Here is a 15289-nt window from a genome sequence, read left to right as displayed (position 1 = left end):
GCGCCTGCTCGGTGACGGCATGGATAAGGTATTCCTATTTATAAATATGACGCATGGTGATGATATCTGTGATGCGAGTTGCGACCGATTTCAACCTGCGTTACCGACGATTCAGCTCGCCTGATAAACAGCTCTACCCTTTCTCTCCGAATCGATATATAGGTAGTTGTCAACTACCTATATATCGCTTCGCCTGTCGAGGAGCGTCAAAGCGCTATTTCATTACAAATAACAGGCTGGCCTAGGGCGATCGTTTTTACACAACTCCTTACCTTTATTCGTCTTCAATGAGGCTTACCTACTTATATAAGCGTACGGTTTTTGTGCCTACACCAGCTGCCTGCAAGGTAGCCTGCGCCGCAATACACATCAAGCATCACCTGCAAGATATACTGCACCGCAGTACACTTCTGCCGGTTATAGGGAGCTATCCGTTTCTGAGATGCGCGCGTGGTATACTGTGTGAAATTCGCCCATCAGCTATTCACAATGTAGACCTCGCCGCAGCATGTACTTACGCGGTATCGCCTCCCCGACGTGTGTAGTGTTTCGTCGTACCTTTGATGGTGTCCTTTATGAATCACCTGGCTTTTGGCCTTGACACAGCGGGCCGGCCCACGCGCAGTCAATAACGGCCCGGCTCCTCTGTGTGGCTATTGGAGTTGGTCTGTTTGGCCTTTGCTGAAACAGCTAATCGATCAGTATTAGCACATTCAACACTAACTAGTATTTATAACTGCAAGGTTTCCCGCTTCATTTGAGGCAGAATATGAATAAAATGGCATTATTTAATGGTATGTATAGGAACAAACACAATTTATTCAGCATGCTTCAATTGGGAAATCCTACCAGAAATTCCGCCAGCCATGTAACAATGTAACATTTACAGACCACACTGAAGCGTGACGTCATCAGTGGTTAAAAAGAAAACCCAAACGCACGTAGCAAGCCGCCACACCATTTGCTGAACGCCGACGAGCATGTCCTTGTGTGTACAGTTATTTGAGAGTCTGCTATATGTCGCGCGTCAGGTACTCGAAAGTCGCAGTATTCAGGTCCTCATCAACATCCATTCCCTGTTGGTTTTAGACGATCCTAGTGACGTAAGTCTTGAGAAAACTATAAACTGAACAATTATTCTTTAGTTAAAAAACTATGACAGTGGCACAAACACATCGCTGAAAGTTTGTTTTCAGGACATATCGTCAACGTTATCATCTTGCCCCATCGAAAATTTACGTAGAAAATAAGTGTTTGCAGCGAGCGGAATCACAGCCCTGACTTGTATACCAGTTGATGCCACTGCTCCTATAGTCGTGTACGTACGGCAGCATACCCTGTTGGCTCCATCAAACACCTCACTCTGGTAGGTTGGAAACAGAAACCACCGTGGCCGGTGGTGATGGCTAAGCCTCACCATCATGTCGCAACTTTCGGCGAACACCATGTGCCACTGATCTTCGTGGGACAAAGTATACCAGTCTGCGAATACTGTCTGCGTAACATTCTGTGTTGCTAATTGCTATCGTTATCAATAACACTGGTCCCACTCAAACGCAGTCGACTTGAAGCCTCTCCATCCCCCCCTCTCTCTCTCTCTCTCTCTCTCTCTCTCTCTCTCTCTCTCTCTCTCTCTCTCTCTCTCTCTCTCTCTCTCTCTCTCCGTCTCCATGTGTCTGAACTGTCCCACGTCCTGTGTTTCAGACAACAAGGAGAAGTTCATTCTCTACCTGACACTGAGCGTCACCGGCGGCCTGCTGCTCTGCCTCCTGACGGTCATACTGCGACTCTACTGCCAGCGACGACGCGCGAGACACGACGCCAAGGCTGTCTACCTGGACCGACCCACCGTGCTCGGCTTCGGCGACCAACTCAGTGAGTTGGACTCGGAGCTGGATCCGGGCCAGGGTCCGGGTCCGGGCCCGGGTCCGACCATCCTCAGCAGCGGCCGCCTCTCGCCGCCCTACACCGGACAGATGAGCTTCGGCAGCCGGCAGCCCGCCGAGCAGCCGAGCTACGCCAGCTCGGGACGCGGCACGCTGCGCCACCACCACGACGACACGAACCCGCGCAGCCTGGCGCACGACCTGCCAAATGTCTACTATTACAGCTAGTGACACCTGGTGGGGGTCACAGTAGATAGAGCTTACGGTCATGTGCGCCAGAGCTGGCGACAGGACCGCTGTCTGAGAGCGATTGGAATGAATGTGTGACTGTTGGGCGTTGATGGAAAATGTCTACTGTTGAATGGTGATTGTTGTTACTCCGTTGTGCCCTCGGGAGTATTTCGGTGTAACGTGATGTCACAGAAGCGCACTGTAACGTCACATTTAACGTGACCTCCCAGTTCGCGTATCGTCACTGTGGGACGGTGGCTCATATCAGACTGGTGGGTCATCTGGGACTTGCCCGCCTGGTCCAAACTCTTGCCGTTCGTTCTGGGAGCGCCCGACTCGAGTGTGGTCGAGTCGATACGATGGACCGCGGTGACTCACGTCTCAGCACCTGACCTCGCTGTCGCCTGGAGCGGTCGGTCGGCGGCCGAGAGACCGTCAAGTGCCTGAGCGCCGGCGGCCGTCTTTGTCGAGTAGTCTAGTCGGGGCGACAGGGTCCGGGTCCCCGCGCCGCGCGGCACATTGTCCGATTGCTGCCGGGCCGCCGAGGTCGCGTCTGGCAATATCCGCCGGCATTCTGTACATAACTCATTGTCCTCATCTGCGCAGGGGGAGCGGGAGGGTGGGGCCACTGGCCGCGGGCCAGCGCTATCTAGTCCGACACCAATGGTGTGTGAGAGGATCGGGACGCGGAGAGGCGGTGATGAGGCCCGAGCGAGCCTGACCCCGCCGGTGGGCGGCTGCGTCCTCCTAGTCGCTGGGTGCTCGTGGTCGGGGAGCGGCACCGTACAACTGCTGAGGGACGCACCGAGTGAACGTCTCTGTCACAGCTGCCGCCAGCGCCGAGTCTAAGTTATTGTGCTTTGTCTGTGTTCACGCATGTCACAAATATATGACTTGTCTATGTGAAGCTTACTTTGCCACCTCCACGTCTGTTTAAAATTTAAAATCAAATGGTATATGAAAACGATAAGCTATGCAAATCACGGCGACATAACAGCTCCATTTAGATACAGTGCGGTCACCGTGGATTTTGTACACACCACATACTGAACAGTATGCCTGTCTATCAGCGTCAATCCGTCGGTCTAAAACAAAATCGTATAGGATAGAGCGCCTTCAAAAGACGTCGTCTTGCTGTTTACTGATGCTCCCCTGAAGATCCAATGTAGTAAGATTACAACTTCCAACTGTCATTTACCGTGCATTCAAAATTCATAACCTTTTGCGACGTGTGGTGAGCTTCGATCAGTACTAATCAGGCGATTTATTCCAATGACATCATAAATAACCCACACTACTTTCACGCGTTGTAGCCATGTCTGGATGACAATAAGTGACAGGCCCGCCACACGCATGGTGCCTGTTCGGCGACAGTTGGCACGGGGCAGCGACAGTCAGCGACAGGGCAGCGACAGTCGGCGACAGTCGCGACAGGGCAGCGACAATCAGCGACAGGGCAGCGACAGGGCAGCGACAGTCGGCGACGCGTCATTACCGCCGGCTTTAGCCGAGCGTGGGTGCTGTCATAATCCACTGCTCCTCATCAGCGATGCAGTTAGACACACAAAAGTTACCTGTGGCTGTAGTTTACCTATAAACACACTGGAATCACGCAAAAACAGTTCATAAGATATGGTCACAAAAGTACTATTTTTATACATAGATAGGTACTTGAACAATGAACATATATCGCAAAACATCGCGACCAACTTGAGTTGCAAAGAACTTATAGGAGTTTTCGTTGCGTAGTTAATCCCATAATTCATAGGCTTGAATTCCATTTATAAGTTTTCAATCCATTCATACTTTTTCCTTTTTCTATCAATATTTCAGAGGCGGATCCAGCTCAGAGGTTTGGGGGGGGGGGGCAAACCATAACAATTTATCGATTCTTTCCATGCATCGTCCATAGGCGTAATGTTAAAATTATGCCGTTTGGGGGGGGGGGCAAATGCCCATTTTGCCCCCCCCCCCTGGATCCGCCACTGCAATATTTTCAATCCACTGATATTCCTGCCTTACTGAAAGGAATTAAGGGAAAGACGAATGAATTTTGAAAATACAGCCATTCGTTTCTTCAATCAATCTGCTATTTTATAACACGTTGCATATCAACTACTCGTATATTTCCAAGATACACTTTACATTGCATTCATTTCCATCATGATAGTCCTGCGTTGCCTTTGGGCTACATTCGTGTAACGGAGGGGTCGTACATTAAGCGGGACAGCGCTGTGAACGTTGGCCAACTCCACATACCCCAGCGCTGTTCAAATACCGTTTTCACTCAACGACGCGAAACAAAGTAACAAGTCACCATGGCACCAGTTCGTTCGATCGCGTGCCTTTGGCCGGCCAATAGCACTTCACTACAACCAACGTTCCCAAGGCTCCTCTTAGGCGCTCTTGCTCAGCGACCTGCCAAGCCAATGCGGTATCACATGCACTACAACACTGTCCACTCCTTAGTTGTCCAATTCCACTAAACGACGACGATTACGTGCGAGGATTGTGGAGGCTGACTAGAAATCAGGAGGTGGTTGTTTCACATGACAGCACCTTTACCGGACCCAGTCGTCGAAAACGACGATACTACTTACACCAAATTTATGACCATACCGCTGCAGATTGTGCGTTGAAGCTCTTGAACGTTCATAGTACAGGAAATTGATTGCATGACGGAGTAGAGTCATAACAGTTTCACACTTACCAGTCGTCCAAACCGGCTCAATACCCAGTTTGCTCTGTACAAAATTAGTGAGGTGTGAGTCATGGCATTATTGCTCAACAATACACCCGCATCCCTGAGGCTACGCTACACAAATCGGATGCTCACCTTACCCAGCCAATGGCACATATTGCGTGACAGGGTCACCTTCCGAGGACCGGCGAGGTCGCGGTCCTCTGTCCTCCAGACCATATCACAGTGTCCTCAGTCATATCAGTCCTCTGTTCAGTCCCTTGTGCACTGTGCAGTCTGTGGGCTCACTGCTCAGTCATCTGTTCAATAACGACCATAAAGGCAACTTTTGCCTAACGTACTGTGTCTTTACAATGTTCAATGAATGCCTTATTTATGTTGCCTTTTGTCTGGTGTTGATTTTAACATCAAAACTTAGCTGTCCTTGCAATGTCCGAATTCCGATGTGCCCACTTGAAACAGTGATGCACCATCCAGTACGTTTACAAGTCATCTGTCACGTCACCTGTGAAATGCATGTCGAATTGAATGTTTCTTGAACCGTCCTACGTCCTTCCTAACCAACTCTGTCTTTATACGTTGTCAATCATCTGTCAGTTTCATATCATCGGTCTTCAACAAGACACTTTTTATCACTTCTCCCGGCCAAGACATCAAATTTCCGACATCATCTCATCATATCTCGTCTGATGTACGGTCCTCACCGACGGCCACATCTCCTCGAGCCAAGCATCCCATTAACCCGCGACCTGGTGGGGGGGGGCTATTTTTTGCCCCCCTCCAGACTTTTCGATATATCTCCAGAACCACTCCGCCGATCGTCACCAAACTTTCAGTACCTACCCTCCCGGACATCAATTTTACACATTGTGACCAATAATTTTTCCAAAGGCTATGATAGGTTGGCCGGAAATGACGTCAGAGTGACGTCATGTTCTGCCGTTTTCGACCCAAAAAAGGGTTTCGCGGGAAGAGCTGTCAGGCCTATAGCTTTGCAAATACAGAAAAATGATTAAGACATAAAAGATGTAGAATAAATAGGGCTACAAAACTGTTATCTCGGATTTTTGAAATTTTTGGATTTTGACCCCTAAAAATCAAAAAATATTTTTTTTGATATAATTATCGAAAAATCCAAAAAGTTTTTTGATATTCGCAAAAACCAGAATACATGTGATAGTCCTTACCGCCATCCATCTATATACCAAATTTGAGATTGATACCTCTTTTTTGGCGAAGTTATAGCGAAAAAAACTGTTCAAAATTGATGACGTCAAATTTTCAAACTCAATTTTTAGCAATTCTAGACCCCGTAGCGCAAAACAAAGACCACCATTAGACTCCCCGTGACGAGCTGCATCGAATCAATACCCATTTTATGCAAAACTATCAACTTTAAAATTTGACCTTTTTTGGCCTGACCTTGACCTGACCTTAACCTGAACTTCACCAGAAAGTGACCTAAGCCGTACCTGATAGTCTTATAACCAACGCCATCGAGTTGGAAATGAAAAATTGGCCATAAAACATGCATCACACAACCTTAGCTAAGTTGGGCTCATGTGACCTGACCTGTGACCCTTGGTGACCTGACCTGTGACCTGACCTGGTATTGTCAGTGACCTCTAATAGTAACATATCTACTAGGCAACTGACGCCCTATCGCTGATTCTCGACAAAATGCGTTTTCCTCGGTGTTATAGCGCATTCCCTAGAAGACCCGTGAACGGTGAAATATTTCATCTTTGACCTGACCTGTGACGTCATCGGTGGCCCTGAGGTCAATGAAATTTGGTTTCTTACGACAAATTTGACAGGCCTTTCGAACGCCGTTTGAATTTTGCGGATCCGCCCAGTATTTTCGGAGATACGAGGGGGGCAAAAAATAGCCCCCCCCCCCCATCAGGTCGCGTTATAAACAGACCCCACCAGGGCGCGGGTTAACATTTCTCACATTTCTCAAACGCTTACATCTCACCACTCCTTTCACAACATCCCACCTCACATTACACCTCTCACCAAACGTCCATTTTCAGTATGTCGACATCAGAAGCAGTGACCTCTCCACTCGGTTCAGTAGCCCGCCCAGTCTTATCACTCTGTCCACCACTCTGTCCAACACTCTGTCCAACACTCTGTCTCACTTTAGACAGTTTCTCCCGACCTGGCCTCAGGGTAGTCTGCTCACCCGACCAGTCAGAGCTCCTCAGACGCACCCCCTCAATCGTGGCCACTGAGCCATCGCGCTGCGGCGGCGGCGGCGCTGGCGGCCGAGCCGGAGGAGAAGTAGAGTCCGTGCCCTCCACCTGATTGATGATGGCCCGTATCCGGCTCTCAATACTGTGACTGTCCCGGTCCTGATCTGTCTCATCTGTGGCCAAACTGAACGCCGAGCAGCGTCTGTTGTTGCGACCGGCCGGTGATCCACCGCGCGGTCGGAGCAGCACTATCGGCGACAGGAGTCCTGAGAGGGAGTCTCGGTGGCGCTGCTCCGCGTCCCCCCGTCGCTCCTCCGATTCCCTCCGGCGCTCCTCCGAGTCCCGGCGGCCCTCCGCGGGATCCCTAGATCCCACGGCCGGACCGCCGGCCTCCTGTCAGGGATCCGGTGGAGGTGAGAGTCGCGACTCGGAGGACGTTAGCGGCTTCATCTCCATGAGCTGCAGCTCGGCGGGCTGGGAGGAGACGGCCGACCCTCCGCGCTCCTCCATTACAGTGGAGAGGGTGGGAGCCGTCCGACTGGGCGACACGCCCGTGCTCCAGACCCTGCGGCCGGACAGGACAGGGGTCATATACATAGAGGTCACACTGGGATAGCATGGAGGTCACACAGAGGTCACACTGGGGTAGAATAGGAGTCACACAGAGGTCATATTGCGGTAACACAGGGGTCACAGTTAGGTCGCATGGAGGTCACCCAGAGGTCATATTGAGGTCACACAGAGGTCACGCGGAGGTAGAATCGAGGTCAGTCAGAGCCCAGAGGTCACATGTTGGTCGGGTCATATTGTGGTTGCATGGAGTACACATGAGTATCACAAAGAGGTTATTTGAAAGACCCCATGAAAGGATATGAACTTGAAAGCAACACTGAAGATCACATCGTGTTCACCATACAGTTTCGTCAACCTATGCCCGCTACTACACGCCTGACCGGAAGCATCAACAGGCAGCACTGGATAAATGAGTGATGTGAAAACACGTCACATTGCCAAAGTTAGTCCATCGGACGTCTCGAACGACTTATAAACTGCCCCTAATGCCGAGCTCCGCTACCGTGGCCTGTCACAAACGGATGCCCAACAGAATTGCGAAGTCTATCACAACAAATACAACGGCACTTTTAATCATCAATGGAATTGGAATAATAAACGTGCATGTAAATTCCACACACATTTCAGAAGGTTTGTAAGTGGATGCTGGGAAATACAAATGCTGCTTCACCTCGCCTGAGTCAGCCCATGAGTAACTCGTGTGTGAGCGAAACTCGACATCGTCCCCCATTCGGCTGGGAAATGATTATATCCAGTATACTTAGGATGGAATATATTTATTTCCAACTGAATCTATTCATTTCCAACTGTGGTTAATCGCAACTTCAAACAGCGATCAACCACACCAACAGCAGAGAAATGTATCAATCATCATATCACATCAATACAATTGGATCCGCTTCACTCAGCGAATCGTGTGCCGTTGGACAGATGAATTTAGGAGACCGTGGCGGCTGGTGGGCTGACCATATAGCCTTGGGACCGACCCAGGTGCTGGTGTCCAGTTCTATGGATGCACCATTTGACTGATTAACTGCCGACAGCCGTGCGTTTGTGGCCTCTGGGGAAGGGATGGTGTGGGGCGGAGAGGGTCGCAGCTGGCCAACAGAGTGCCGGCACGGCACCGACATCCAATCGCAGCCGTCATCCCGGCCGGCCGCGCACGCAACGGCTGGCACCGGGCGTCCCCCCCGTCCCAGGGCGTGGTCCAGCAGGGGGGGGGGGAAGGGGGGGGGGGCTGGCGCAGCTTCCGGGTTACTAGGGCAGCATCGCACGCCGAGCCGGACTTGGCAGAGATGATGACCCCAGATTTGCCAGCGATGTCCGATCCGACTCGGCTTTTCGCTGCAACGACTCCGAAGTGTCTTTCTATCGCGGCATAATGATGGAACGGGAAAATTATACGTCCTTATCTAGTACCGGTTCAGACCTTTGGCCTCCAGCCCAACCAATCTCATCCTTCCGCCGTGCCACCGGCAGCGCAGCTCGAGCTTCGTGTTCTGGCCACAGGCCAAATCCGGGTAGTTTGGAGCGGGTCGCCGTTCAGACCCCGTATCGCCCCTTCCATCCCGGTCGGAGAGGGTCGTGCCCAGCGTCCCTCGCGGCAAGCTGGCTAGTCGGGCTGACATCGCTGAGATACACGCTATTCTCCTGTTTGGGCCAGAAAGAACCACCAAGGTGGAAACGCCGTGCGACAGACTGCATACGACTGGAACTGTTCAGTTCCGAATCAATAGCGCCGGTTAATTTGGCCGGCTCACCGCAATGTCAAATCCATACGGTCCAGTCGATCGAGACCAGCGGTCACAGCACGGCAGATGAACCTGACCCACTTCGCGTGTTTGAAGCGCAAGGTGCAACTTTATCAAGTTTTGTTTTAGAGTAACTCATGTCATGTTGACGACACGTTTTCCACAACAGCCTACGTTTTCTATTATGCTTTTTTTGGAAAACCCGCAAAACATCGGCTGTACGCAATAGGATGCATTTCAACGCTCTTTTATAAGAAAGTTAAATGGATATGCTCAAGCCCACTCCAGCCGCGAAGACCCTCTACCATTGTTATCATTCAGATCTGCTCAGTGGCACCTTCATCAATCACCAGAGCAGAGCACCTGGCCAATCCTTCAGTGACAAACTATCTGAGCGACACGGTGAGCATTGAGCAAAGCTGTACTTCTTCCTTGCAGTCAGCCTCAATCTGGCCTCAGGCGACTTTGGGACGTCCTCAAGTAAAAGAGAAAGCCTGAATGAGGCTGCCTATGTCAAAATTTGGAAAGAATGGAGATTGAGATATTGTCCATGTCGATGCACGCCTTCACTTTGATAAATACGAAGAGACCTTCAATACAATACTTGTAAGTGTCTTCTGTGCTCGCAAAACGCCAAGACACCTTTGTATGGTATGCGCCTTGCTTGCACATCCGCAAAAAGCGCACTGTCCAATCATTATATCATGCTTGTCAATAATTCCTCAGATCGTTCGGGACATGCCAGCACGCGACCGTTCCTGTAATTTTGTGGATGCACAAAATGGCATGTTTTTCACCATCGCTTCCTGCATTCGTTTACAGTTAATATCGCGGCCGAGATGACACCTCAGTGTTTGTGCGCTATTGACTTGAGATATCGGCAATCCATTCCATTTGACAGTCCTTATCGCGAACACGACTGTTTGGGTGTGCGTCTCCATGGCAACGCTGAAACACGACGCGGCGTCGTGCACTAGGAGCGCGGTCCGGGACCGGTGCTATAGGTATATGTGGACACTTCACTCGCCCGGGGATTCGACAGATCGGCCCAAACAAACTGTTGCCCGCTGGGTCGGAAGTCACAAACAATCCTAGAAGGCCGAGGGCGGGGGAGGGGGCGGGTGCCGCTTTCCATAAGTTTGTTTTTTGCAAGGTAGCTCAGAAGACGCTGGCCATACAGAGCTGACATTTGCGGCAAATCTTGCCTTTGATTCAAGTCAGATCTTGTGATATCAACTGCATTTTCAGGTCAGGTCAGATCACTGACCTATGGTGCCATAAGTGAACATCTAAACGGTTCTAAAATGTCGCAAATTCGCAGCGCCCTCAGTGCCAGAGGAGCTTTTACAGGGAGATTAAACTTACAGGACCTAATAGCTTCCAGAGGTCTTACGGCATGTATATTTCGGATTTTCGTAAAGGTCACATGAGGTCAGGTCGTTGACGTGACCTCACCATTGCACAGTGGGCGATCCGGCCGGTGTAGCCTCGCGAAACCTATCGGCATTCTTAACATCCATGTTTTTGAAGCTAGAACCACAATATTTAGGAGCAACCTTCTTGAATATCCAATGAGCATATGTTTTAAATAAGGACTATCTCTATTAGGATTTGTGCTCTGTGGCGAGCTTGCAGTTTGCCTAATTGCCGCTCGAATAACGCATGAATACTTTTGAGGGTAGGTCGAAATTTATGACTATATGGGACATTGAAATGGTGTGTACCTCCGTAGAAAATTGCTTCGAAACCAACTTTTTATTCAAACGATATGCCCTACCAATTTATACATATCATGAAACAGCGTAAATCTCGCCCGGCAGGGCCCCATTTCATAACGTGACCCAAGCAGCGGGTTTGGTTTTTGGTAAATAACTTCGTAAAAAATGGCCGCAGAACCACGATTTTGACATCGTCGTGTTCGCCTTGCTCAGGCGCGTCGAATGGTATACTTTTTGTTTAGATGAGGCCACCGTAAGGTGTTGACCTCGAGTGAAGGTCAGGTCAGAGGTCATCAAATCACGAAGTTGGTCGAAGGAGGTCATGTCGCATATCATTCGATTCGGCAGGTCTTCCGGAGTCCATTGGTGACCTTGTCGACTCTCTAGCTCAATTTGATCGGGAGTTATTGAAGAAAAACTCGTATGACCCTAGTGACGTCATAAATGACGTCATGCAAGGCCAACAATACAAAAATGCAGCATCAGATCTTGCAAGGAGTGCATGAAGTAACGATTCCGTGTACTTGAGACAATTGAATATCATTCCTGGCGCCAAAATAGCAGTTTCCATATTCCCCATTGACTTATAGGTGAGGTCACGTGACCAACCTGACTTCATGTGACATTTAGGAAAAAATATGAAATATTTAAGTTGTAAGACCTCTAAAGGACAATAAGTTCTGCAAGTCTCACCTCCCTGTGAAAGTTACTCTGGCACTGAGAGCGTTGCAAGTTTGCGACATCTGAGGATCGTGCAGAGGTTCATTCATGACGTCATAGGTCAGTGACCTGACCTGACTTGAAAAAGCGGTTGGTGATACAAGATCCAGCGTGCATCAAAGGTCAGGTATGCCAAGTTGCAGCTCTCTATTGCCTGGGCGTTTTGAGCTATCGTGAAAACACCCTTTGGGGCATTTACCACTTGTGCTCAAGTGCACCAAGCCACGGCCAACCCTTAGAATAAAAAAGTGTTTGGATGCCAGGGCTGCAAGTGGCTGCAAAATTTCACTGGCTCCCCTAATAGATAAAGTCTTAGTGCATGCGATACAGCATTACATTCAGTTCATCCTCGTAAAACTTTTTTTGCTGGGTTTGGTTAATTCAGTGAGCGTAATGTTCAGTGGTAGAAAAAATATAAAAAGTTAACCTAGTAATTATAGGACATTTTGAACTGATTTTGTCTACTTGCTTTCTATGGCGGAATCGTCTAAATATCTGAATCTCACTTTCCATGCAAAATGGATGCTCAACACCTAGCAATTTCATCGTTCCGCAAAATATTCAAAGAGCGTAAAAATCGGCTGTGATTATCCCCCTTATGAAGTGTTACGAAACGCTGTCTTGAACGATACTTTTGTCAACGAAAAAATGTCTCCTGAGCCATGCAAATGCATAATCATAATCTTTGATGAATTTTCTGTCGACTAGTATGCGTTGTTTTCCAATTTTCGGAAAAAAGTGTCTTTGAGGTTTCGCGAGGCTAGACCGGCCCGATCGCCTACCGTGCATTGTGGGGAAATTTAGAAACCGTTAGTTTGGCACCCAGAATTATCTAAACCTAGCTCAAGTATATGGAATTGCAATTTCATATAATCCTTGCAAGGCCCCATGCTTCATTTTTTCATCGTTGACCTTATGTGACGTCATTTATTGCGTCACTATGGTCATAGGAGTTTTGGTAAATAACTCGCGATCAAATTGAGCCGGCGAGTAGGAAAAGCCAGCAATGGCCTCGGGAAGACCTGCAAAGTGAATGATATGCGACATAACCTCATTCGACCAGCTTTGTGACCTGGGTGGCTCTGACCTGACCTTGACCCGAGGTCAACACCTTATGGTGACCTCACCCGAACAAATAGTATAAGTACCATTCGACGCGCCTGAGCAATACAAATTCAATGGTGCAAATTTCTCGTCCCCGCGACCATTTTTGGTGAAGTTATTTACCAAAACTGAACCCGTGCCTTGGGGCACTTTACCTGACCTCAGAGGCCACCGGCTGACTTAAGACCTTGTCCCAATCGCTATGTCTCGTAACGGCGCACACGCTCGTTGTTTTTAGCGAGACTTGAGCTAATTTTGGGGCGAAACGGTGAGGGAGTGTCGTACCAGCCCCCCCCCCCTCGTCCTGCGCGTATGTATATAGAAAACCAATAGGTCCGACGAGGGATAAGCCAATAACTATATAGTAATTAACCCTCGCCGGACCTATTGGTTTTCTACATACGCTCCGGCCGAGGAAGGGGGGGGGGGGGTACGACGCCCCCTCGCTGTTTCGCCCCTGGTGGAGCTAGCGCGTCGCGGAAAAAGCGAGCGTGTGCGCCGTTACGAGACGCAGAGATTGGTACCCGATTTTAAGGTCCTAGGTCAAACAGTGACCTTTGAGGTCAGGTCAAGTGCCCCAAGGTACGGTTCAGTTTTTGGTGAATAACTTCGCAAAAAACGGCCGAAGAGCCGCGATTTTGGCAGCATCGTGCTCGTCTCGCTCAGGCGCGTCGAATGATATACTTCTTGTTCGGGTCAGGTCAACTTAGGGTGTTGACCTCAGGTCAAGGTCAGGTCGGCACCCCAGGTCACGAAGTTGGTCGAAAAAGGTCATATCGCATATCATTCGATTTGGCAGGTCTTCCTGAGTCCATTGGTGGCTGTCACGACTCGCTAGCTCAATTTGTTCAAGAGTTATTGACGAAAAACTAATATGACCTTGATGACGTCATAAATGACGTCACACAAGGTCTACATTGCAAAAGTGACGCATATAACCTTGCAAGGAGTGCATCAAATCACGATTCGGTGTGCTTGAGATAGTTGGAGATCGTTCCCGGCGCCAGAATAACAGTTTTCATTTTTCCCCATTGACTTAAAATGGCGAGGTCACGCAACACCGGGGAATGTTAAAAATAATATACTACGAACAGATAGGTGGCGACTTGTCCGGGATTGCCATCGGTCTTGTTCGGAAATGTTTAGTGGTCGCTTTTAGAAGTAGGTACATACCTAACTTATCACAAGTGAGTGGTAAATCTGACTGCAGAGTTATCACCCCCGTCTTATGTTGCACGTGACTGATGTGGCCTTTCAACTCAGATAGCGGAGAAAGGAGGCGGACAGTCGCGACTAGATACGGAGCATAAATGGCATGTGGGATAAGGATCTCATGGATCAGAGATACATGGCTGCTCAACAATTGCGTCCGTCTACTTACTGTTGTGACCGTTTGAGCTCGCCAGACGGCCGTCGCGGCGGTGCGGGTCGGCGCCGGCAGCGGGCAGGCCGCAGCTGGAGCACACATACAGTCACCGTGCCCAGGCAGATGGCGCCCAGCGGGATACCCAGCGCGTGCAGCACCTCCTCACCGGCCTGGCCGGGCTGAAACTCGGCCACCGCGATACTGGCGTTAGCGCCGCTGACAAAACACTGAAACACAGCACCCTCCCTGGCATATTCGTCCTCGAAGGCGGAACAGTTGACCCGCGGTGGGTAGCCGCATGTCTTTACGTTGACGACCAGGATCGCCTCTGCCGGGGGCGCGCCCTCGGTCGGCGTATGGCTCACATACACGTGCACGCAGTAGTACAGGTCGCTGGTGCAGCCCTCGCGACACGAGCTCCACGAGCAGTTGGAGTGGGTGCGGTAGCGTCGCACGCGTTCGGTGCGGCAGGCGGTCGGCCGCGCGGGAAAGTCAGCCTGGATGGTGGCCACGGCCGGGTCCACGACGATCGGCACCAGGAAGAGCAGAGCCGCGCCGCCGCCGATGATCAGCATCGCGGCCGTGAGATTGATGAGCGTGCACAGCCGCTGTTTGAAGGAGCGCCGGCTCTGGAGCGCCTTGCGAAGCCGCTCCTCGCGGATCAGCTGCGCGACCGAGATGGGCGGCTTGCCGTCGGCGCCGGCCTGCGGGCTGCCGGCGGCGGCCCAGGGCGCCGGCGGCTGCTGGTCGGGCGACTCCTCCCTGCTGGTGCCGCCGCTGCTGCTGGGCACCAGCTGCTGGCTGCTGGACGTGGGCTCCAGCACCCGGGACGAGCTGCGACCCAGTGAGTACGGCCGGTAGTGCATCGCCGCGGCGGCCGGGACCGAGGTGTTCTCGCCCTCGGCTGGCCCCCACTCAGCGGTGCCGTGTCCCCCGCTGGCCCGTGCACACCTGGGCAGCACGCACGCGGGCGGCACGCATTGATTGTCGAGCCCGGTGGCTGGTCGGGGACTGCCCGTCCGCCGCCCGCCGCCCCCGCCG

The 15289-nt window shown here is 50.8% G+C and overlaps 2 protein-coding genes across 9 annotated transcripts in view; one reads left to right on the top strand and one right to left on the bottom strand.

Moving 5' to 3' along the window:
* The window catches only part of LOC122391904 (protein eva-1 homolog C-like), a 74619-nt gene extending 71598 nt beyond the window's left edge, over nt 1-3021 (top strand). For all 8 annotated transcript variants that reach the window (XM_043386237.1, XM_043386236.1, XM_043386234.1 and 5 more), the window contains one exon: nt 1705-3021. In XM_043386237.1, coding sequence (XP_043242172.1) covers nt 1705-2114 — 410 coding nt within the window. In that variant the 3' untranslated portion in view covers nt 2115-3021. The remainder of the gene's footprint in view (nt 1-1704) is intronic.
* A 4391-nt stretch (nt 3022-7412) lies between these two features.
* Nucleotides 7413-15114, bottom strand: LOC122391913. Its single transcript, XM_043386254.1, has 3 exons — nt 14993-15114; nt 14264-14959; nt 7413-7581 (listed from the first exon to the last, which is right to left on the bottom strand). The coding sequence occupies exons 1-3, from the start codon at nt 15112-15114 to the stop codon at nt 7413-7415; spliced, it is 987 nt and encodes a 328-aa protein (XP_043242189.1).
* Between the last annotated feature and the right edge of the window lie 175 nt (nt 15115-15289).

The sequence above is a fragment of the Amphibalanus amphitrite genome, unplaced genomic scaffold (assembly GCF_019059575.1).
Source record: "Amphibalanus amphitrite isolate SeventyFive unplaced genomic scaffold, NRLGWU_Aamphi_draft 000461F_arrow, whole genome shotgun sequence".
NCBI classification, from domain to species: domain Eukaryota; kingdom Metazoa; phylum Arthropoda; class Thecostraca; order Balanomorpha; family Balanidae; genus Amphibalanus; species Amphibalanus amphitrite.
The sequence above is the reverse complement of the archived record's forward strand: the minus strand, read 5'-3'. Positions and strand labels throughout refer to the sequence as shown.